This window comes from Heliangelus exortis, chromosome 17 (genome assembly GCF_036169615.1).
Source record: "Heliangelus exortis chromosome 17, bHelExo1.hap1, whole genome shotgun sequence".
NCBI classification, from domain to species: Eukaryota; Metazoa; Chordata; class Aves; order Apodiformes; family Trochilidae; genus Heliangelus; species Heliangelus exortis.
In genome coordinates, this window is record NC_092438.1 from 3680919 (window position 1) to 3704869 (window position 23951).

The 23951-nt window shown below is 39.4% G+C and overlaps 1 protein-coding gene across 1 annotated transcript; it reads right to left on the reverse strand.

Moving 5' to 3' along the window:
- Positions 1–1068: 1068 nt before the first annotated feature.
- LOC139804266 (BOS complex subunit NOMO1) lies at positions 1069–23940 on the reverse strand. The gene is made up of 31 exons (XM_071761337.1): positions 23519–23940; positions 23084–23173; positions 22615–22660; positions 22079–22179; positions 21850–21956; positions 21594–21666; positions 20921–21073; positions 19774–19911; positions 18852–18941; positions 18144–18249; positions 17577–17727; positions 16632–16809; positions 15778–15919; positions 15567–15698; positions 14667–14803; positions 14307–14394; positions 13410–13473; positions 12233–12328; positions 10934–11143; positions 10546–10628; positions 9435–9594; positions 9186–9312; positions 8495–8608; positions 7696–7823; positions 6995–7136; positions 6096–6179; positions 4524–4634; positions 3788–3889; positions 3450–3569; positions 2421–2513; positions 1069–1510 (listed from the first exon to the last, which is right to left on the reverse strand). The coding sequence occupies exons 1-31, from the start codon at positions 23645–23647 to the stop codon at positions 1379–1381; spliced, it is 3627 nt and encodes a 1208-aa protein (XP_071617438.1). The 5' UTR covers positions 23648–23940; the 3' UTR covers positions 1069–1378.
- Positions 23941–23951: the final 11 nt, after the last annotated feature.

Sequence of the window (23951 nt, forward strand, 5' to 3'; positions counted from 1 at the left end):
TACCCTTTTTCTCCACTTTTCTCTCTCATTCTTTCTTACCACTTTTCTCTCTCTCTTTTCTTCTTTTCCTCTCTCCCTCTTTTGCCTGTCTCTGTATTTTTGCCTGTGTCAACTCTCAAATAAAATCTGCTTGCACCCGACCTTTCTACAGTTAGATTTTGTTTCACAGATCCAAAACAAAAATAAATTTTAATGTTACCTCAGACCATAACACATCTGTATTGCTAAGAATGGTAGAATTTGTAAGCATAAATATTTAAATGTAAAGGGACTTTATTTCAAGTACTATAAAAGAGAAACATTGCCACTTACTGGCAGTACCAATGCCTTTGCAATATTTGTAGACATTTATGTGCATCTTTGAAAAGCTCTATGAACCTTTATACTCTGTCAACAAAAAGGCCCATTAACATTTAAACTGTATGGCCAACTGCCTACTTCAAATAAGAATCAAAAGATAGCCTGTAACTAACAGTTATTACAGACTACAAAACCAAACCAAACCAACCAAACAAAACCAAACAAAACAACCACAAACCCAAACCAATCATCAATAGACAAAAAGGCTGCACATGGCCTGAGCTGGAGATGTGACAGCTACATGGGTATGCATTCAGCAGCACAGTACAGCTTTGGAAAGAACAGTACAATCAGCTGGAGCCACTTCAGGAATACTGGAGGTCTAAAGAGATCACATTGTATATGGAACTGAAATTTAAACACTGCTTTCTCAGTACAATCAACAGACCTCTTACATTAACAACTAGCCTTATTTAACCTCTACAATTTGTCTTCATAGAGCAAAAATTTGATTTTAATTAAAGATAACATAACCACTGGGTAAGAACTGAAACCACAGCTGTGCAGGTAACAGACTCTTCAATCAAGCTGCTGAACTGGAAGTGCCATAGACATAATTCACATGTTTGTGTATGTCCCCCCAAACTTTTTTTTTAAACTCCACTGATGTAGTAAAATCCTCTCATACTTCTTCTACAAAGTGGGTATTTCAAAACGTAAGGAAAAATAAGCCCAAAATCTAGAAACCAAAAGTCAAGTCAGGCAGTCTATGACCACTGTGTTTATAAATCAACACGACCTGTTACACTGAAGAGAAAAAAAAAATATCATGAATTGTCTTCAAGTATGGGGGATGCACTCACAGTGATAACAGAGGAGTTCATTTCATTACTTTACAACAAAGAATTCTATAGACTCCAAAGAAAATTTACAACCAAAATGGAGCTAGTCTGACAAACAGCACTCACGTAGCAACAATAAAAATATAAAGTCCCCAAATTGAACAAAAATGCATTTTAGTGGCTTTCCTTTCTCAGACTCCAGTTCAATGGGGCACCACCTGATGCAATCATTCATCTCATGTCCGTCTTGTCTTCTGTTTTTTTGTTTGTCTCTTTGCATCTTCTGAGCCACCTGTGTCAGAACCTGTCTGTCCAAGAGCCCGTACTCCCTGCAGTCGAGTTGTCAGCTGCAGCAACAGGGGGATAAGCTGGGCAAAAAAAGAGGAATCAGCTTGTGATTACAGAGGTAGGTAAGGTCTGAACTGTATCACTCTTAGATTTATTCATTCCCAAGCAAACAGAACCTGCAGCACATCTACAAAGATACCAGAAAATGGCAGCAAATCTTGGGAAGGAATCAAACCAAATTTTTGGGAATTTATGATAATCAAAAACTAAAATGATTGCCAGTAATTTTTTTTCCTGGAGTCATATAGCAGTTTAAGCCCTGAGTCTAGGAGATGACCAGTTTTCAGTAGAGGCACTTTGAATGACACTGCAGAAAACCCTGAAGTATCCCATGTTTTCTTCTGTTTTACCCATCTTTAGGAGGAAGCCAAACTGCACAGACAAATTCCTTTTCTCTTATCAGTAGAACAGAAATCTAGTTACATCAGAGAACACTAGAAGAGTGTGGCTTGTTAACAAAGACAGTGGGGTAGGTAACATAGTAGGTAATACTCCTCTTGAGAGTATAACCCTCCTTTACACCCTCCTTTTCACTAGGGAGGGTGTAACACTACAGAGACCAGAATCAATGACTTGCAAGACTTTTTCCAATCTGACTGCTCCTGAAGCCAATAAAATAATTATTTTCATTCCTATTAGTACTGAGTCTGGTCACATGAATTTGAATGAAGCTATATTGTTTTTTTCCTATGAGAAGACAAAATTCATAAAAAGCAAAATTCATAATTATCTTGACACTGAGTTTTTTTAAAAGAAAGTAATTGTCAAAAACTTGGCTACCTTGTGGCTTTTCTTGAAATGTGTCACTTAATGTGTGACTGCTGATTGAATTTCTTTCTGGATAACCAGCAAGTCCTCACTTAACACAGTACAAAGCATTCGTTGATAGGACAGTAATATTTGGATAAGACAAAAAAAACCATCACCTACCTTATCGTGGTTGTAACCAGCCAACAACAGAAGCAGTGTCAGTGGCAATGCAATGTAAGATCCTTGGGCAATATCTTGTTCAGGCAGTTTTCTCTGAAAACAGTGAGGACCAATAAATTTTTCTTTCAGTCATTTCAAATATGAAATCTCTTAGCTCCAAGCAACATCAGTAATAGGATCATATGGCATGCCCAGCCCTTCCTATATGACTTCCTTCTAACTGCTGCTCGAGATTCATTTGACCTTCAGCTTCATAGCAGTGCCCCTGATCAGATTCACTTATCTATTACCTTCAACCTCTTCCTGGGGTTTGTTTTTTTTTAAAGCTAATCCATTGATGGTCAGCCTCCACTTTACAGTCAGCCTGGTGTGCTTTGACTTCACTGTCACATGCTGCCCAAACCTCTGTGATCCCAATGACAAAACTACAGCAACCACAGTGGCATAACATCCTTTAGACACATCTGCATCCTTCACTTAGAATTGTCTTTTCCTGTTTCCCTCATGTTTCACTGGAATCTGAACATTCAGTGATGCAGAAAAGTACTAAATCATACAAGCATTACAGAACAAACACTGCACTAAATTGACTGCCCTGTTCAGAAGCACAGACACACCTCTGTCTCAAGGGAGAAATTTCCCCTGATGCTAATTTGAGAACCACTCCACTTTACCCTCTACCTCTTCTTGACCCCATGATACTTCTTTCATATGCACAGAGGTCTTTAAAGGAATTGTGACAACAATCCTATCTTTCTCTTTCTTCCCTTTTCAGTTAATGTCAGGGCTACCATTTCATGAACTCTTTAACCTGCTTCCCATAACATACCAGGTTATTACAACCCTGCCCGATGCCTTAAATGTGTCCAAATCCAAATTAATTTCCACTTTAATGTCTCTCATAAACCTCTTTATATTTACATTCACATTCACAGCAGGTTTGGCCAAGACCAGAAAACACATGCAGGCTATACTACCAGACATTGCTCCCAAGGTGAACATATGAACATTTCAAAATGTTGTACTTACAGTGGGACTAAAGATCAGTGTGACATGTTTATGATATCCAATAGTAGTGAACGAAACTTGAGGTAGGGTGTAGTCATACTGTGATTTAGACAATGTAGAATCCAGGAGCACCACATAGTTCTATGGGTAAAAAATACACTCAGTGTACAGCATAAGTAGCAGTCTGAGACAAAATTACATTGAAAGGCAAAAGTCAGTTTAAAAGGCTTCACATCCTCTGTGACACTGGTCACTTCAGCATGACCACAGTGCTGCAGGCACACCAAAGATGACAGTTCAGTGTCCCTAGGCTAAAAAAATAAAAGCCAGCTAAGCTGATTATTCAGCAATATTCTTACCTCTCCATCTCGCAGCAGTGGTGGGAAATGGAAAAACAAGGACAGGCCTAAGTTGACTGTGTGAATTGGGTTGTCAAGATTTTCACTTTTGTAGAGCTTCACCTGTGTGACACAGAAGAAAGCACACACCAGGTATTCCTAAGCCTGCACCACAATAGAGATTTCAGACATCCCACATCTTAAGGGAGATCATTTGCACTCTAAGCCAAAAGAATGTTTATCAAGGTTTCGTCCCCATCAATGTGCAGTCTTTTGAATTTTGACAATTTCAGCTTTACTGTTTGTCTAATACTTTCTCTTATAACTGCACTTTTAATCCATGTGTCCTATACCTTGCACTCATGTACTATCTTCTTGCTACCAAACACGTATCAGTAATTGCTGGTACTTCAGGAATAAATGCAGTTTTTTGATACATATGACACATTTCACCCCTGATGTCTTGCTCTTCCTCTAGACAGGGCATGCCTGATAATCAGGTAAGCAGAATCAGAAAGGAACAAGCCAACTTGAGAAAGTATTTTTTAAAACATATTTCCATGAAAAAAATAAACATTAAAGCAAAGTGGGGAGGAACACTGTTCTATCTGGAATTCAAATTCACCTTAATTAAAGTGTTAGTCATAACTTGAATTAAATGTGTGTTCCAGATACAGAATGTTTTCCAGTGAACTTGCAAAAAATTTAGGAAACCAATGACAAATACACTTGACAGAGATAAAAGGCTTGAACTTACACATAATGTGGAAAGATATTCAGAAGATGTAATTACATTTCCACTTAAATCAAATTGATTTATTTGCCGGAATGCTATAATATTCACATCACCAATGTCACTGTTCCCAACCTGCAACAGAAAACACAGTCAGGTTTTCACCAACAGAGAAACACTAATAGAGGACAGTTAGAACAACACAAACACTGCTCACAATTTTAAACAAGTGAATTTTGTTCTATACTAACCACATGGAATCTTGAAGGCTTCCCAATTTCAAGTACCTTTCCTCCAGAGTGCATAGCTTGCCATTATATATTTGTGCATTTTCAGCACAAGGCTGATGTCATTAAGTTAAACTAAAAATTGAAAAAGTATCAAAAGAATGCAATATTTTGGAAGAGGCTGAGTTACATACACAGGACTGCCTGATGCCTGAACATTGGTCTCCACATTTGGCAGCTGTGCCAAGATGCATATTACTGTGCTATGAAGTTTATACAGTTGATTAATGAGGAATATGCTCATACCATAACCTACTTCAAAACCATGTAATTTTATATTATTCAAAATTTAAAATATGAAATGCTTGTGTTTCTAATCCTGCTGCTAAATCTAAATCAAATCAGAGTAAGGAAAGACATTTACTCAAATAACCACAGCGATAAATTATGGCTCGGCCAAGTTCCATATCAACACTCTGGCACCACTGAGGTTGTACATTTTTCCTCCAGGTGTCTTTCAAGACCTTCTCTCTCCTGGAGAAAATGGCAGGCTAGCCAGGACACTAACAGCAGAAGCTACTGCACACAGCTGTCACTTGCAGTACATGAACTTCACAGGATTCACTGGAACTTAGGTTGGGGTTCTCTTCACCTTCCCAACCAGCAGCACTCGTAACAAGAACACACCAAGGACTGGAAAGATTTCTGCCCCTCGTGCTGCTGCACAGGAGGGCACCCTGGTCAGGTGCCTATCTGAGCTAAAGTAATGATCATCTCCCACTGAAAAGATTTGGGCAAGTAACAGGGTAATTAATCTTTGCTGGATGTCAAGGGACAAATGCAAGGCAACAAATATGAATCCATAAAGATGGAGGAATATTTAACAAGTTTCCAATTCAAAGCTACTATAAATTCAAAGCTTTATAAAGATTTGCTAGTCTGAATGACAATTTAATCTACATGAAGACTGCAGGATCTGGACCAAATAAAGCATAACGAAATCTGTCAATCAATAATTAAATACAGTGCAACATAATACAACAATTTATGACATCTTCAAGTCACTAGTGCTTTGTTCCACATAATAAAAAAAATACTGAAAGGTATTCTATACATGTATTCACTCATTATGTATAGTTTTTGTGACTGTGAAAGAATCCTTTTCACTTGTTTACTGTTTGGGCTTTATCCTACTTCCATTAACTTCCATTTAACTTTATCCTACTTCCCCACACAACATGGGGCCTAACTAGAATGAAATAAAGTACATTACTGCAGACAGAGCATAACTAATGCCTACACAGATGCATTTCATATTCAAGTGATACTGAAAAAAAAAAAAAACAACAAAACCCAAGACCATAATTACCTCAATTGCCCGATGCTGGGGTAAAGCTCTTTCAATGTGATCATTGCCTTCAGCTTTGAGTTGGACATGATACACACAACCAGGCTAAAAGCAACATTCAAATGATAAATCCCAAATTGAATAATACATACAACAGTTTCAGAACACAGTAAGAGATTCCATTTAATATACACAACCAAAACATCTCTAAATTCTATCCCTTTAAAGTTTTCCATATCACAAATAGAGAATGTAACACAATAACACCATTAGGCATGTTTACTGCCAGCAGATACAAAAGGAATACCACACAACATTCACTAGTTTATTACATTAGCATTAAAAAATAAATATTCTGCTGTGGTTAGGTAGAAAGAAAATCCATTAAACGGGATTAAAACCTGATCAAATACTGCTTTCTGCTTCAGCATAATTGCTTACTCCATACATAGTGGTCCCAGAAATTCAGCTTCCATGCTTCCTGTAGAACATCTTACTTCACACACTTGTACAATCAGCATCATACTCAAACAATACATACCAAATATTCTACTAAAAATATACTGTAACAGTATTTTCACAACAGAAACTAAATTATTCCCCATTTTCTTTTGCTTAAGAATATTCTCTGCTGTAACACTGTTGAATACCTGCTAGACACACTCAGAACATGGACAAGGGGCTCAGTTTCCATCATGGGAACTGTTCTGTGTTTGTGGGAAGTCACCACAGTATGCTGGCAGCAAGTTCCACAGACTTAACTACAATCTTCACTACATGGCAAGTGTAACCAAAAGATTTAAGGGAATCAGCTAGCAAATATGATAGGAAAACACAAATCAGTAACTAATTAAACACTTTTTCTCCTCTATTATCACACGAACATAAAAGAAAATGACAGGGAGTATTCCAGTCCTTACCAGAAGGCCACGTAGCCTGAATTTGCCCTCTTCATCAGTTATTGTGTCTTCTCCATAGATGCTACAGTCCTTCTGCCCCACAGCTTCTACAGAGACTCCCTGCTCAGGCTCTCCATTTAAAGAAGAAACTGTGCCATAACAGCTAGAGGAATAAAGAGAACCAATTCCTACAGGTGTAGAGATGCTGTTTTAATACACGTTTTAAAGACAGTTTCTTGTTGTAAATCATGGAACAAGTATTTAATATATTTAGCAGAGCAAGAAGAAAGGGGGAAATTAGAATGTATATTTAAAACTGTTTGAAACACTAGAATTAGCTGCAGTTCAGAGGACAACCTTAGGAATCCAAGTTCCCTGACCTCCATGGTAGCACTTACAAGGGCAAGGACAGGAAGGATCTTGAAGTCAGATACCCAAAGTGGTACTCAAGTGCAGTCCACTCCTTTCCCATGGGACAAAGCACAAGCCACTTCCTGCTTCACTGACAGTGCTTTCATAACAATGTTTCTCCTTACAGTCCTGCCATCTCAACTCAGCTATATAACCACATGCATGAGAAAAGGCTACAAAAAAGTGCTTACACAGCATAAACTGTGCCTTCAAAATAATGTCCAATCCTTCAGAACAGAGGTATATCAGAAGAATGCATACAGCTTGCATAATGCACCCTGACACAATACAGAGCATTTTGCTCTACTGACCTGTAAGCTGTTCTGTAGCCAGTTATCTGAATTTTAAGATTCTGTCCTTCCTGCACTTCAATCATTTGTGAAGATGGCTCAAAGCGAAACTCTTTCATCATGGGTTTAAAATAGTACTGTCCTGGGCTCTACAAAGAGGCATAAAACAAGCATAAAACACAAAAACAGGCATAAAACACAAAAATTCACAAACTCCCAACATTTATGGTTGTGCAAGAGCTAAAGCTGTCTGTCCCAATCATGGGTTAAACTGGTTGGAAAATGGGAGCACTGAAAACCAAGGAGCACTTTGGACAGTAAATCAATGGAACTCCACCAGGGGATAAAGCCTGAAGTGTGAGGGCAAACTTTGGCCCTAAAACATTATTGCCAGACCTCAAGGATAGCACAATGACCAGGTGAAATAGATGTCTGTAAGGAAACTATTCAGGCATGTCTATACAGATGTACAGATCAATAATCTAATTATATTTCTTTCCTCTAAAGATTCTCAAATGATCATCAACAAATGAGCTTATTTCATGTTCACAGACTGCAAATCTGTAACCAAGATCAATCAATACCACCTACGACCTGTTGGGAAGAAATCTTCCAGGTTAGATTTCACATCTCTCTTTTGTTAAGCTTTTAACTGCTGTGCACTCTTAGGAATCTACATCTCTCATTGTGGGTTATGATTTTAAATGAGACCATAGAGTCCCCTGCCACTGAACAGAGCCAATAGCATCCCTGTTTCAGAAGGCAAAGTAACAAAGCATCACACATGCAGCCACCCACAGAAGAATCAATTTCAACTCACCAGATTGGAAAAAGTCAGCATGCCATTATCTTGTGTAAGGAGGTTGGACCGAAACACCCCTCCACTGAGAGACAAAAGAACTCCAGCAAGAGCCTGGTCATCCTCTGACTTGATCTATTTTCAAAAGCACAAGAGTTTTAAGTGTAAGCGAGGGCTGCTTGAGGAAGCAGGGTTCAATTCTGAACCTCACAGAGAGCATGGACATGCTGGCTCTGAGCACTCAGCTGTAAGCAGAAGTAAACTGGCCACAGCTGCAGTTTGTGCTCACATCTGGGCAGCTGCAGCTCCACGCAGCATGTGCCACCACAATATTGGTTCTCTATCACTACATAGCCCAGGCCAGGGGCCAGAACAAAGTATCCTGAAGAAGAGAACCAGGCACTAGCTGGACCATACTGCACATGAAAAAAAATCACCTCAAGGAATAAAACATTAAGAGAAGAGTGGTCCAATAGTACAAAAGCTAATAAAACCCATCGTTAGAAGTGCAGGCTCTAACTTAAACTCTGTAAATCCTGCAAAACATCTTCTGAAGGATAATTCGTGGTCTGCAACTAAGCTCATGACAACATTCTTATTCCCAAATCCCACAGCCATTTTGTTTGGCTGAGACATGTGTTAACTGTTTTGTCTTGTCTAGGTCTAACTGCACACACTACTCATCCAGAACCCAAAGTGTTTAGAACATTACCTCAAAAGTCACCCCAGCAAGAGCAAAAGCTTTGAAGTCCCCAACTGTTCCTTCTACTGCAGTCAAAACAAAGCCTTCTTTCTGAGCAGTAACTGTATATTCCAAGTCACTGTGGAGTGGCCCAACACTTCAAAGGAAAGGAAAGAAGAAGCCACTTGAAAAAAAAGCACTTGAAAATGGATGCATTCTCACATCAACAATGAACTTTAACTGAAGAATCCAAAAGATCAAAAGAAATCTGCTAATTACCTGTAAGCACCTTTGTCATCAGTGAAAACAGTGATGAGTGGGGAAGCTGCTCCCTTTTCACCAATTACAATCTCAACACCTTCCAATTCGGGATGAATTCGCCCTTCCAGAAATAAGCCTGCTTTTCCATGAATTTCTATCAGCTTTCCAGGACAACTCTCTTGGTAATTGCAATATGGATTTAAGACAAACAATAAAGTCAAAAATACACTCATCATTATGTCTCACACCAAGAGTTTAATTACTTCCAAAGTGAGCACTGTCTTTTATCATGGAAGAAGATACCAACCCACACAATTGTATAACTTCTCAACACACACACCAAATCAGTAACTAGAGTTCCAAAGTTATAAGCACATCTCCAGAACAAACATTCTAGATCTGCTAACTGCTTTGAGGATTCAAGTTACACATAGTGCAGCCACAGGAAGAAGATTCCAAACATATTCTCTTCTAGCTCATATTACACTGAGCTTTAATGATTTTTTTTGAGATCAAATTCAGGTCAACAGATGTCATGTTTAATGACAGAAGTAAAATTTTATTTGCCCCCCTTAAAATGTATTTATAATGTGCACAGAAAAGAGGCATGTAAAAGGAGGTACCTAACACTAATGATTTCAAATGATCTATGTTCCTTTAGAAACCTGACAGCAAGATGGAGACTGACTTAACAAGTAGCACCAACTAACTGATGATAACCCTGACAATTCTGAAGTTTACTTTTTTGTATTTTTGTCATTTATTACCAAGAAAACTTGACAAAAACATCAATTTGGTAACAAACTCAGAATACAAACATTGCTTTTGCACAACTGCTTTTCTAGATACAAGTAATATGAACAATTCTGAGAATCTGGTGCAACATCCAGAAATCTAGTGCCAGCTGGTCTTTCAGCACTTGGAAGCATAATTTGCTGATAAAAACTGTACTTGCACTCTACCAAACACCCATGCTTCCAAATTCCTGAGTAAAAACTGACACAAATAAACAGCTGCAATAGAAACTTTCCTAGTATTTCCTTGAAGAGTTATTATTACATTCATCTATAAGGATGCACTTCTGCCTTTAAAAGTTACTTCTTTCAAATTTAATTCTATTCATATTTACCTCCACTAACAACTGTTTCTACATAAGGTGGGTAGAAGAGTAGCTCTTTTGATGATGGTGTCACAGTAATTTTCTCTCCAGACCTGTAAGACACAAATAAGATACAATTAGAAGAAAATTGAATTGGCAGCTTTCATCTAGAATGGAGTACTGCATATTGACCCAAGAACCCTATCTAAACACCACAAGGAAAAAAATACCAACAATTACTTGAGCAAAATTAATATTACGTGGTACTATAGTTTCCATTTCACAGAGAGTCACTTATAACTGGTACAGGTACTCATACAGCAGCTCTTCCCTGTATGGAATCTATGACATTCTGTTCAGCCAAAACACTGGACAACAGTACAAAGAATACAGTTAGTCCATTGGAGCTTGGTATTACCTTGCCCAGTATGAAAATTCATATAAGAATGGTCCTTGGAGTTCCTCCACCATTTCTTGCACTGGTGGCTTTGTTCCTTCCTCCTCTTGACCCTTCTTTTCTCTCTCTTGTCGTCTGCTCTCAATTTCTGCCAGCTGCTGCTCCCTACGTAACTCCTGTACAGATTTCAGGGGCCCCAAAACTAAGGCAGGTTCACTGTCAATGGATGACCTGAAAACATGAAGATAATAAAATAAATTTATTTCATTCATAGGAACTACAAGAAAGGACCTACTTGCAACTCTCAAATTCTGCCTCATCATGCCTTCTTGATAACCATTCAAGAAGTTCCAGCCTTGTTGCCTTCTCCTCCCCCTTCTGCTGCCCCTCGGCACCCCACTGCAGAGCCAGTGTCACATTCTGATGTCTCAACCACTTTGAAGAGTCCAACATCTTAGTTTGGCTTAGGTTTTGTTAAGTAGAGTCTTGATTTTGCACAAGCCAGCAGGAGTGCTCAATTCTTAAACCAGTTTGCCAAAACACCTTTAACAAAGCCCTAAACTAAAAAAGAAAGACTGGAATCCAACGCTGACAACATGCTTGATACAGAAAAGATGAGCTGTTCAAAATAAACAGAGACTGGTAAGCTCTTTTTTTTTTTTCAGTACTAAGAACTTTACCTCAGAACCTATCACTAAGGATTATACAAGGAAAAAATAACTTCACAAATAAATAGTTCCAATAGCTAGAAATTCCCAGGAGAAAATGAGTTCTAACCTATCTGCTCCATATATTTGAACAATCCAGATATCTTGTCACTGTCTGCTGAACACATTGCTAGGTAAGTTTAACCAAGATCTTTAAATCATCAGCTCAGAAGAATCTTGTTGCACTTTCCCTGATCTTATATCCTCTCCTATCAATTTCTTCTTGTCTCCAATCATCCTTTGTATCCTATCTTCTGTCTCTTCGACAGGGGCCTGAAAAACTGTCAGAGAACACTGCAAAGTTGTCTATAAGGAGTGAACTGATCACAACTACTTTTCCTGCAACCACTTGAGAAAAACTCAGCAAATAGTTTCTTTTTACCATGATACAAAAGCAGAAAGCAGCTGTATTGAAATGAAGTGACACTGTTCAAAATGAGGGCTGAGCTACAAAGAACTTGAAGCACAGTTTAGCATAAAAACCTCCAGTCTAGAGCTAGCTATCATCCCCTTAGAAAGCAGTCACTGCAGGATTAAAACCAGAGCAAAACTTTACAAGAGAATTTTCTTTTTTCTTCCCTTTTTTATAGCCTCAAGATTTCTTTGTTCTTACTTAATGGTAACAGTCACATCCATCAGTTTATCTGTTACAATTGTGCCGAGGACATGGTGTCGAACTGCAGTGAGTGTCAGGATACTGGGAGAGGACCTGCAAATCAAAGTTACAAATAGATGAATTTGAAGCTTCCTCCTAAACAAAATAACCAGAATTTACTTAGCAGAGTGTGATCTCTCCCCCTAAATTTGAAGTGCTTTATAAAAGGCAATATAAAAATTACACAGCAAAGCTGTGGTACCGAGATGACAGCATCTCAGGGAAGGGAGCATTTTTCAACTTTGAACCCCAAACCACTGCATGGTACTGGTGAAATCCATTCCCTCCTTTGTAACTCTTGCTTCATCTCAGGCTAAAGCTAATTTGATTGATTCCATATATACAATCTCTTCACACACATCAGAAGGACACTCAGAAGCCTGTCATACTAGACACAGTTCACCAGGATGCCCCAAGCTTTGCTTTCAAAAGGGCATTCTATCAAGTCACTTTGTGCTGGCTCTAATGTACTTTTAATTCACTAACAAAGCAGAAAATAATCACATTTTAATGATGGATTTGTTTTCTGCCATTTTAATGAATCAGAATTAGTTTGGGAGCAGAAATCCTCTTTTTTTAAAACAAAGGGCCATTAAGCCCACTGTCAGACCATAAACTATAAATAATCAATAAAACATGGCTGATTTAGGAAGATCAGCACTGCTTACTTGTGATTAGGATGAATATTTATTCAGCTTTCACAAACTGGGTGAGCAGAATCAAATCACCAGCCACAGAACTAGTGATGTATAACAATGATACATGCCTCCCAGTAAACTTACTATTTTATCTTTCACATTTCAACTCTCACCAGTGATTCACACTTTCTACTGAAATATCTCTGCTGTGTTACAAAGTAAATCCAACATAAAACAGACAGAGGGCTGACAATATCCATTTGAAGCAGCAAGAGCATTTTTAAAGCCTTCCATTAGCTGATAATGTTTTGAAGCCTAGGAAGGGCAGTAGAACACATCTGATGTGATCTGATGTGATTCCCTCTACTGGTTAGAGCTATTCATAGCAACACACATTGAATTGCTGAAAGAAGGCAGCTGCCTGCAGCAGAAAGAAGCTTTATGAAAGAAGCATACTGATTGATCTGCATAAGAGCAAAACCAGATTTTTCTCTTACGTGTCATAAGTGTAATATTCATGTTCAAACTGATGGCAGGAACGTGGGGTCACTTCATATACGCCTGTAAAGAAGAAAGATTCTCTGAAAAAAAACAAGCTTACTACATCAAGATCACACAAGACCTGAGGGACATAACTGCAAAACTTGAGGATATATCTAGTGCCTTTCAAACAGACTCAGGTAAAACAGTTCAGCTCTGCTCAGTGACACATGACTCCTGGAAGCAGCACAGAGTTTCTAATGCACACTGATACAAAACACCCTAAGACATCACTGCAGATCCATGTACTTATAAGCACAACAAACCAAACAAGTGGTGGGACAGAACCACTGTATTATTGTGAAGGAGACCACTGGCTGCAAGGGGTAAATTTTCAAAGCTGAAAACTGAATCAAAGCCAAACAAATTTTTAACTGTTTTGCTAAGCAGCCGTCACAGAGAATTAGCTCAAAAACATTAAAAGGAGGAAACAAAAGACCTGATTTTAAAACATTCTTTTTTCCTGTTATAGATGACCTGGGGGTATTTTTAGAAGTTATCATTTAAGAATCCTGTATTGAGATGAATCTTTTATATGTCAGTTGCACTCTAATGAATGATCCCATATGAACAAGATTATTAATTTAACATGCTCTTCATTAAAGACCAGAATCAGTCTCCTTATTTCCCTTCCTCCCCTCCAAAATTGTTCTATTTCTGGAATCTCTAGTTAGGGGAAGGACTAAACAGTAGGAGAATTCTAAGAAATCAGAAGAGTATTTACATACAGATGTAAATAAAACAATGCCTCTGAGAAACAGTAACAGATTTTCTTTTTTTTTTTAATTTCCTGCAATATTAGTTGGTTGACTGGTTCTTTTTTATTTTTTAAACTAACATTTTAGAGCTGTTACCTGGCTTTGAAAGACAGAATCTATTAACTCCTTTGGACAAGTTATAAACACCAACATTCTCTGGTCCATTTCCATCCTGATAAAATTCCTGTGAAGTCACAACACAATTCACTATTAGTAACCATCAAACAATAAAATTAAAACAGTATTTGCCTAAAGATACAGTCCTGCTTCTCTTATATAGCAGCCAACAACACAAACTATTTTACCCTAACAGACAAATCCCAAAGCAATCTAAACACAGAGCACTGTCTGTGTTATAAGACTCCCCAGAGACATGAGAAACACCTTGATTCCAAGCATAATCCAATCTATGTACATAAATTCATTTAAAAAATAGGATATTTGTTACCTACATACCAGTGTAATTGCATGAGAAAGAGAACATCTCAGCATATATCCAGTCTGCCTGAATTCTACTCCCAAAACATCTTCCTCCATGACTTCCAGCTCCAAAGACTTATTCTTCCAGCACCAGTCTTCATGGACAATGCTTACTACAATGCAAACCAAAGCATTTTAGTACAGAACAACTGTGTGAATATGGCAGGTTTTGTGGTGTAAAAAGCTTGTATCACTCCTTCACAAGATGCCTGACAACAATCTTCAAAGCCAGCCAACAAAGATGGCTCAAAGCACTGCAGCATCACCAGGAACCCAGCACATCTTGAATAAAAAAAAAAAATATTCTAAAAAAGAATAACGAAGTCTGTTCACCCCGGACAGTTCTGCAATGTGCACTACCATTGTCACAGGCAAAGCAGGCTAGAGGAAATCAGAGTCTAACTTCAATTTCACCTGGCTGAAAGGTGTTCTGATGTGTGTAAAAAGAGCAATCTGTATGTAATCCTCACCTTCCCCTTGAAAACAATTTATCCTAATAAGCCAAGGCAGGCTGGCCAAAACATGTATTGCTCTTAAAAGATGTAGTCTAGTTCTAGTCTAGTCTAGAACTAGTGTGCCCCTGTTTTCAGGACTGGGACAAGTCAGTCCATGATAAAGCCCTTTTCCTCACATCAGCCATGCAGACTCTAAAACTTAGGGGAACAGTTACCTGTAAGGTGACAAAAAGGTTTAACAGACAAGATTAAGAAAACTTTATACACTGGTGTATCATATTTTTCCAGATTCTCTCAAGCTTCAAAACTAATTCCACATGCTGGGCATATTGTAAACAGTACCCTTATAAGAGAAGCACACAGATGAAGTCACAAAGTTAGCTGTTAAGGCAACACTTTAAGAAGTTCCCCATAATCCCACCTTTGTATTTGCTGGGTAGCACATTTTCAAAAGTGAAACCCACTGAGTCTGTGTTTCCAGAGAGCTGCAGGCTGCGTTTCTCACCCTGACGGCTCACAGACTGCAATGTCACCACCAGGTCACCACAAGCATCTGCAAAGAAAAGACAGCAAGAAAATGAGTGCTAAAGTTCTCTTTTCCCATTTCTAGTTCACTTTCAAAATCAGCTTACCTAAACAAGAGATCTTTCCTGAGACAGATGCCAAAAACTGAGAGAAGGTCACATCCAGCACTGGTCTGTCTGTAACAGTAACAGGGAATAGTTTGGGTTTCAAAGCCAATCCTGCTCTGGTCTCAGCCTCTGGAATAACTACCTGTAGAGAATATGACATCACCAGTTTTTAAACACCAGTTCAAATACCCACTTTGCTGAATTCAATCCACTTACCAGAAACTAGGAAGTCGAAATTTACTCTAACTCACAGGCAAAGCAAAGCCAGCCTCCTAAGTAGGCTTTTCTAGCATATTCTGTACTAAAAATCCTTCAAAGAAACACAAAAAAGCTGAGCTTAAAATCCTCTGAACAGTCCAGTTTCAAAAGTCACAGTGAATCTCACTTCAGGCCATACAGCTGCTTCTACATTAGGCTATTTCATTATCTGTAAGGACAGTTAGAGGCCTTATCTTCCATCCTGCACATGCAGCATCTCCTACAACAGAAAATTCACGGTGGTTCTGCTGTCACCTAGAAAATCAGGAAACATTTTGATACCTGAGAAAGGTACACATTACATGTCTCACTCAAAAGATACTCTATCAAGATAAGTAATCTAAGGGATATGATGAATAAAAGGAAAGAGAGGTAAGAACTTTCAGCCTCGATGGCCTGATCTAATTTTAACAATTGTAACAGAAATGGAGCCTGGGAATTAAGAAAAAAAAAAAGAAAATAAGTCATTGCTTAAATAGTGAAAACAGGAGAAAAGGACATGGAAATTCTAAATTCACATTCTCAAATTTTAGAAATTAAAATCTTTTAAAACTTCATGACATTCTTACAATGAAGAAACAGAAGCTCATTCTTACCTGAACATCATATACACCTGGTTTTGCCTTAAAACAAAAGGCCCCATGAGGGTCAGTTTCTGTTGTAACCACTGATGCTTTGTCTTTGTCTTGAGACATCATGGTTACCTTGTATTTACTGATCTGTTTGACTGTGTCAGGGAAACGAGTTACTGTTATCTGGCCACACACACTGAATCTGTTAAATAAAAGCCAGTCATCAGAATACATACCTTGATTTGACAAAGCTCAGAAAAATACTTGTTTTAAAATTTCCTTAAACAGTAAATTTCAGTATGTTGAGGCACTAACACATAAACTGGAATTATCCTGAAAGACTGTTCATGTAAACAAAATACTACAAGTGAAAATGGCAGAGCAACTGCACACTCTCATATAATGAAACACATGTTTCTGCAAACACATGTTAACAGGATCTTTTCTTTTACAATAAAGGCACCATGTTGTTATGTTTCTATTTCCAAGCAATTTGCCTCACTCTTCCCCCACACTCCAACCCAATCGCTTCGAACCTTTTTTCTCTATTTTTTTGTCAGCTAAGCAAGCAATTGACTTCCATCCCTCAGGCTTTTTTTTAAATGGTATGAAATGTTTCGTGTCAGAGACCTCAAATACAGAAATACAGTGGGTAATTTACTGGGACACAACCCTTGTTCACCTACACTTGTGAAAACACAAGACAAGATGACAAACTAGAAGCTGCTGAAATTTACTTTTCACCCTCAAGGGTACAACATATTTAGGGACATTAAAAACTGCAAGTGAGCATTAACAGCACACAGGGGTTTTTCTCTAATCAGCTAGCTAAGTCTGCATGAGCTGGTGGCCATTTGCTTCAGTAAATTCCTAGTTTTCACTTCTCTGGAAGGCTGCCAATATTTTGTCCTCCAGGAGAAGTTCCTGGACAGAGAACCACGACCCTTTTATGATGACACCAGTACTTACCCTCTGGCAATGATATTTGCTAGCTGGGGTGTATTTGGTGCAATCTTCACTGTAACAGTATCAAAGAAGAGATGCTCTTTCTTGGCTTGAATTGTGTATGTACCTGTTGTTATGTTCTCAAGGCGGAAAGAGCCATCAGTTTTTGTTTTTACTGCAGCAAAAGAAGAAAGAAGTTACAATACAGAGCATGTCTTCACTGTCAATCCTTCTGTGTCAAAAGAGTTAGAGAGCACAAGCTGCTTTAAGCTAATTTTCATTTATATTGCACGACAAGGAAATAGTACTATGCTTTCTTACTAAACCAGCCTTCATTTCTGTATTTCAAAACAATATTTGGCATGTGGTTGAAAGAAAACGTAAGAAATATTCTACAACAAAACAAAACTAACATCTAATACTCACATCTAAACCAGAAAATGCAAAATAATCACTTCATGAAACCCAGTTTTCAGACTAACTGCAACAAAAGTAGTATCCTGAAGGCTTAATTCCATCTCATACATCTGTCCTGTACCTAAGTTTAATACAGGCTTCTCTGTAGCAGCAAAGATCAAGACTCCTGCACACCTTTGATCTGATTGTTCAGAGTCACAGTAGCATCAGCAACTCCTTCTCCACCAGGACCATTCAGCACCCGGCCTGTGACAGAGAAACCCATCACATGGAAAACAGGCTGGAACAGGAAAAAAGTGAACATGAATCTTTACTCAGTAAAAGCAAACACACACCCATAGCAATCAACATGGACTGCTTTCATCACACACACACATACAGGAAATTTACTTCCAGTTTTAGGAAAAAAACAGCAGAATAATCACAATAAAAGTACATTTCTATCTCCAGGCACACTGTTCCCCTAAGTACATGAACAGACTCTCAATTTATCTGCATCAGTTACAGCTCAGAAGGCCCAATTCAGAGATCACAATGCCATTACACAAGGCACTCTGAAAACTTACAGGCTCTCTAGCAATCTAAATGAGTAAAGTTAAGTAAGCTGAAAGATTATTGTCTGTCTGCAACATGCACATGGAAATGAGCACGGTAGACAGCTTTTCACAATTTCATTTCTTACTAGTAAAAGGGCCTGAAATGTAGAAATACAGCATAATGCCAGATATTGCCTCCTACCTGATGTGCAAGAGGGCATATGTAACACATCTTTAAACTTATCATGAAGAAGTTGTTGTGTAATACACCTGCTTTGGCCTAAAATCAGTTTTTCTTTTACAGTAATGAATGGCACAAGAAGATTATCTCCTCTGAACTCCTTACCTCAATTTGTAAACTGTCGTGCTCTACAAGGAAGTCCAGTCTAGAGGGAGCAACATCAAAGGTAATTCTTTCTCCCCTGTAGAATGGTATCTGAAAGAAGACACATTATTTTGACTCCTAACAAGCTGTGGTGACAGCACTGTTTTCTTTTACCATTTTCCATGTCCTATCTGCCATCAGACACCTCTATGAAGGGTCAAATGGCCTGCAGACATCCTGGAAAAAGTAACTCAGGTGGATGGGGTGAAGAATAAAGGCTGTAATTCAAGACTCTTTGATGGAAACCACATGAAATTATCCAAAGATACAGAAAAGTAAACTCCTACTCAGAATAGAGCCAAGGTTCACACACACACACACACACACACACACACACACACACGTTTACAGATAGGAGATAGATAGAATACAGATAGGATTGCTAGAAAGGTGAAAGGAGTAAGAGAAGCTTGAACCCCAGCTCAAGATCATGCAGACTGAGAATGCAGAAAAATCACCCTAGGCAGCTCACAGATAAGCATGTCCCTACACTACTCAGGCATAATAAAGAGGAGGGACAAAAAAGAACACTGAGAACTTAAAGCACATGAAGTAGCTGCAGTCAGCTGAAACTTCCAGTATCCCAGCAGCCTCCACGTATGGTTCTGGGACTGACAATGTCTTTGGGTAAATCAGAGACTGATTTGCAAGTAAGTCCTTCCTCAGAAGGACTTGCACAGATCCCTACCACAGCAACCTACTTCACTTACATCCTAAAGTCATACACTTTAGGATGGAGGTTTCTACTCCAACTATTTAATCCAATTCAGAATATTTCAACTATTTCTCTTTTACCAGTTCCCAAGCTATATGCAATCTAGTTCAGAAAATTAAATCTAACAACCCAACAGTTAAACAAGCAATGAAATTTCTAGCTACTTACCACAGTGTATTTTCCAGTTGGCAGAGAAAGAAACGTGAAGGATCCATCTTCCTTTGATACAACATTGCACAAATAGGACAGAGACTCATCTCTTGACTGGAATCCATCCACAGGAGAAATATTGCAGCCCACAACATCCTGCAATAATAAATGCAATATAACTCCCATAGGAGAACAGAGAAAATCATTATAAAGGAGGGATGTACTATACTGTGAATGAAGGATAGGAAGTACAAAACCATTTTAGAGGCAGTTTGACAGCATGTCCTCTAATTCATGTATAGGTAAAAGAGGAAGAAAAACAACCAATCATCAACTTTATGGTAACAAGGACAGAAAACTGGGAAATTCAACACCCCCAATACCCCAGAAATGCACTGCATGTCTTAACATTAATTGACTTCAGTTCTGCAGACAGGGTTCACACTCTAGAGCAAAGCTCTATCTTACACAGTAAATCACAGCACATAACCAAACGTCTCACACTCATTTCTTAACACACTTCTAAGGTGGCAACAGAAGCTGTTGAACTTCTTTCACCATGGAGGAGTGTCATCCTCATGAGGGAACACATTTACTAACCAGCATTTAACATGCAAAAAGCTCAAACTGGAAAAATATTGTCTTAAAATTGTAGCCCTTAATCCTGTTGACCCACAGGGAATATGCAGATCAATAACCTGCTGGGAATCATGTTATATTTTGCATTTGTTGCTTGCTTTAGTTCAGGTCTCAGTTTCCTATGTCTTTGAACCTGACTGTTGAGTACATGGTTGTTTGAAAACAATAATGAAGAGTTCAAAAGCGTTGAAATTAAAATAATTTTCTAAATTTTCGTGTTTGAAAAAAAAAATACAGACTTTAAACCTCAATTTTGTCAACATTTAAACAGATAAAATCCAAGTAATTCCATGAAGGTCAAGTGAAAACTGAGCATGTACACAAATGTACACAAGGGCCTTGTTTTAAAAAAAAGAAATATATATATATATAAAGTATAGCTTGAGGAGTTGAACAGTTTATGTTTTCTAAAAGCCAAGCTCAATAAAGGACAGAGATGAGTAAAAGGGCAATATAAATCTAGAAGCTATTTAGCAGCTTCTTATTTATGGCCACACATATTGAAAAATCACTGATACACCATTACCTCTTTAGAAACTGAGGAAGAGAAGAGGAGAAACATGACCCCTTTCATTGGTTCTCCATCACTCCTTACTGACCCAGAGACGTTGTAGCCAGTGACAATTAGAGCGCTGGCGGCGTAAGCGTTAGAACTGGTCACTCGTACCACTGTGTTTGACTGAAATACAGACACACAAACATCCTCATCAAAAGTAGGCATTAGATCTCATTTACAGCACCTAAATGTCAATCAGAAGCTGTATATAAAAAGACAGAAACAGAGGTGAGAGCAGCAGTACTCAGAGGGCCCAGAGGCTGCTCGTATCACAGACTCTAAAGCAGCCATTTTGCAAAACAGTGTTTTTCCTTTTTCACTGATTTAGGAACTGGGCAGTATCTCAGAGCTCCTCAGCAAGCAAGAAGTCTGACAGAAGGATTAGAGTACCTGCTATAATATTCGAGCTCCTGCAAAAAGTATAAGATTAGATGCCCAAAAGCAAGAGCTCATTTGCCACTGACTGACTCCCCTATGTCCAAGCTGAGCCTGCACGAGGTAGTTTCTTCACTACCCAAATTTATGAAAACTCTGTTAAGCTTCTCCACTCACAAAACCCCTTCCTCACACTAGCTGATCAAGAAAGGATCAAGCAGATCTGCCCTCACTAAAGAGGTAAACCAGAACTTCTGTAGGCTCTAACCTCTTTCAGCATCCAGGTAGGATGAGATGCAAAGATTTCATACTCGCCAGGAAGCACTTTAAAGAAAGCAAACCTGTAAGGCAAGAAAGGGGTTACACCTCTTCAGAAATAAGTCAAAAACTTTTCTTTACAGAAAACCAATTCAGACTCTACACATATGTTAGAAAAAATACTTCAGAACTAGTGTAATGCCAGTTGATATGGCAGAACTGAAAGAATCTGGTGTAAATGAACAATATGCATCACCCACACTCACTTTCCTCCAGGCTGAGTAACAGTTGCTTGTATGTTCACATCACTACCAGCACTTCTCAGTGCAACCTGGACTCCAGCAGGACCTAATGTCTGACCTTTGCTGAGAACCTGTCAAAATGAAGAGAAACCAGAGTACAAACGGATAAAAATATCTTGCAGAGCTGAAACAGAAGTTTTTATGAAAGCAGAATTATCATAAGATGGAATAAATAAAGATAAAGGAATCTAACCTTTCCATTCACAGAAAACCCTGTGAACACAAAGTTAATATCACCTCCCTTTGTGCAAATGTCATTAATGCCATCCACATGGATGTCTACACTGGTTGGCTCTGGAGGGGAAGAAGAATGAAAGAGCATGGCAGTTAGTGAGAGAGCAATCATGAAGCAATCTACTTTAGCTTTACAGAAGTCTCATAGATATACATTAACTCAAGCATACAAGTGCTGCTCTGGAAGTCTTGCCTCAGAAAAGTTAAAGCACCCAGAAATCTTGAAGCTGAAAATCCTCTTTCCCCGGTCCATTGCAATTATTTCTTTCAAAAACCCACATCCCTTTAAATCAGTTCATGTGTTACTTTGTCAGTGTCTGCCTTAAAGTTTTATATTCCTCTGGTACAGTAGGTACTTTGTAGTTCTTTAAACACATGGTAGGACTTATGTCTTTCAAAAGTCCTTGGTTTTCCATGCTTACTGCAAGTTAGAGGTAGTTAAGTCTCACACTGCAGATACACTTGCCTATTGTAAAAAGACATACAAGCACTTACCAAAACTCCACCCTAGGGGAGGCTCAATTTTAAGAATGAAATCCCCCTAAAAATAAAAGAGCAATTACTGTCTTCACTGATCTAATTCAATTTAGCTAAAGGATGGGGAAATAAAAAGTCAGAATACAAGTATCATGCATATACAGATTTACTTCTACAGATTGGTAACTGAAAACTGTAGGAACCTGCACTTCTTCTGAGTACAGCTGCCAGCTCACACAAGGCAGCAGTGACTCAGGCTCCCCATGCTGCAGTGATTTAGATAAAAAGCACAAACAGAGCACTGCAGCTGAAGCTGCCTGGCTTTTCCCATGATAATAGCTAGCACTGAGAAATAAAATAACTGCATTACAAAAAGAAACACATGAAAGTTTAGTCAAACAAGTTCTGTTCTTTAAACAAGTCAACAAAGTTCCGGCAGCTCCTGCCCTACCGTAGAGGAGACAGAACCGGTGTTTCGGTTTCTTACCTTATCATAAAGGGGAATCATGAAATATCCATTGTTCGGAGCGCAATCTGTCTGGTATTTCAGAGTACCATGTTTTGTATATAGCTTAATCTAAAGGAAAAAAAATACAGAAAGTAATTTGGAAGACGTGAGCAAAGCCGGACCTAAACATCTCGTAACCAAGGCTTCTACACAGCAGCATCCGCTTGTCCCCCGGGGGTGCCAGGTTTATTGCACGAAAACCACAACCTGCCAGGCAAAGAGTTCAGTCCCGGGCTAGGAATAAAACGTTTACAGAAGAGCCCCACTTCAGCCCAACCGAGGCCGCAGCCGCAGTCACCTCAAGCAGCGGCCGGGACAGGAGAGCGGAGCCCCGGGCCGAGCCGCTACAGCCGGACGGGCACCGGGGCCGAGGGCCGCCATCCCGGCGAGCTGAGGGCAGGGCGCGGCACCCACCTCGATCAGGGAGTAGTTGATCTCCACGTCGGACTTAACGAAGCCGCCGCAGCCCACGACGATGTCCTCGGAGCCCCTCGCCAGGGAGCAGCCGAGCGCGCAGAGCAGCGCTGCAGCCCAGGGCCCCATCCTGCCGGCACCTCCCTGACTCAGCGCCAGCAGCCGCGCTGCCGGAAGCGCCGGGACAGAGCGGGCCGGGCCGGCGGGTGCTGCCCCCTGCCGAACCGGCGGGCTCTCTGCCCCTAAAGCCCCCCCCGCGGGCTGTCCCGCTCCACAGGGCTGCGAACCCCGCAACGAGACCCTGCCCAGCGCGGCCCCACGGGCCCCCGCCCCGGGATTATCCCGTGTTCCTTCCTTCCCCTCCGGGTATCGCCCTGCCCGCCGGGTCTGAGGCGAGAGAGAGGCGCGGGAGTCCCCGGTCTCTGCCTCCGCC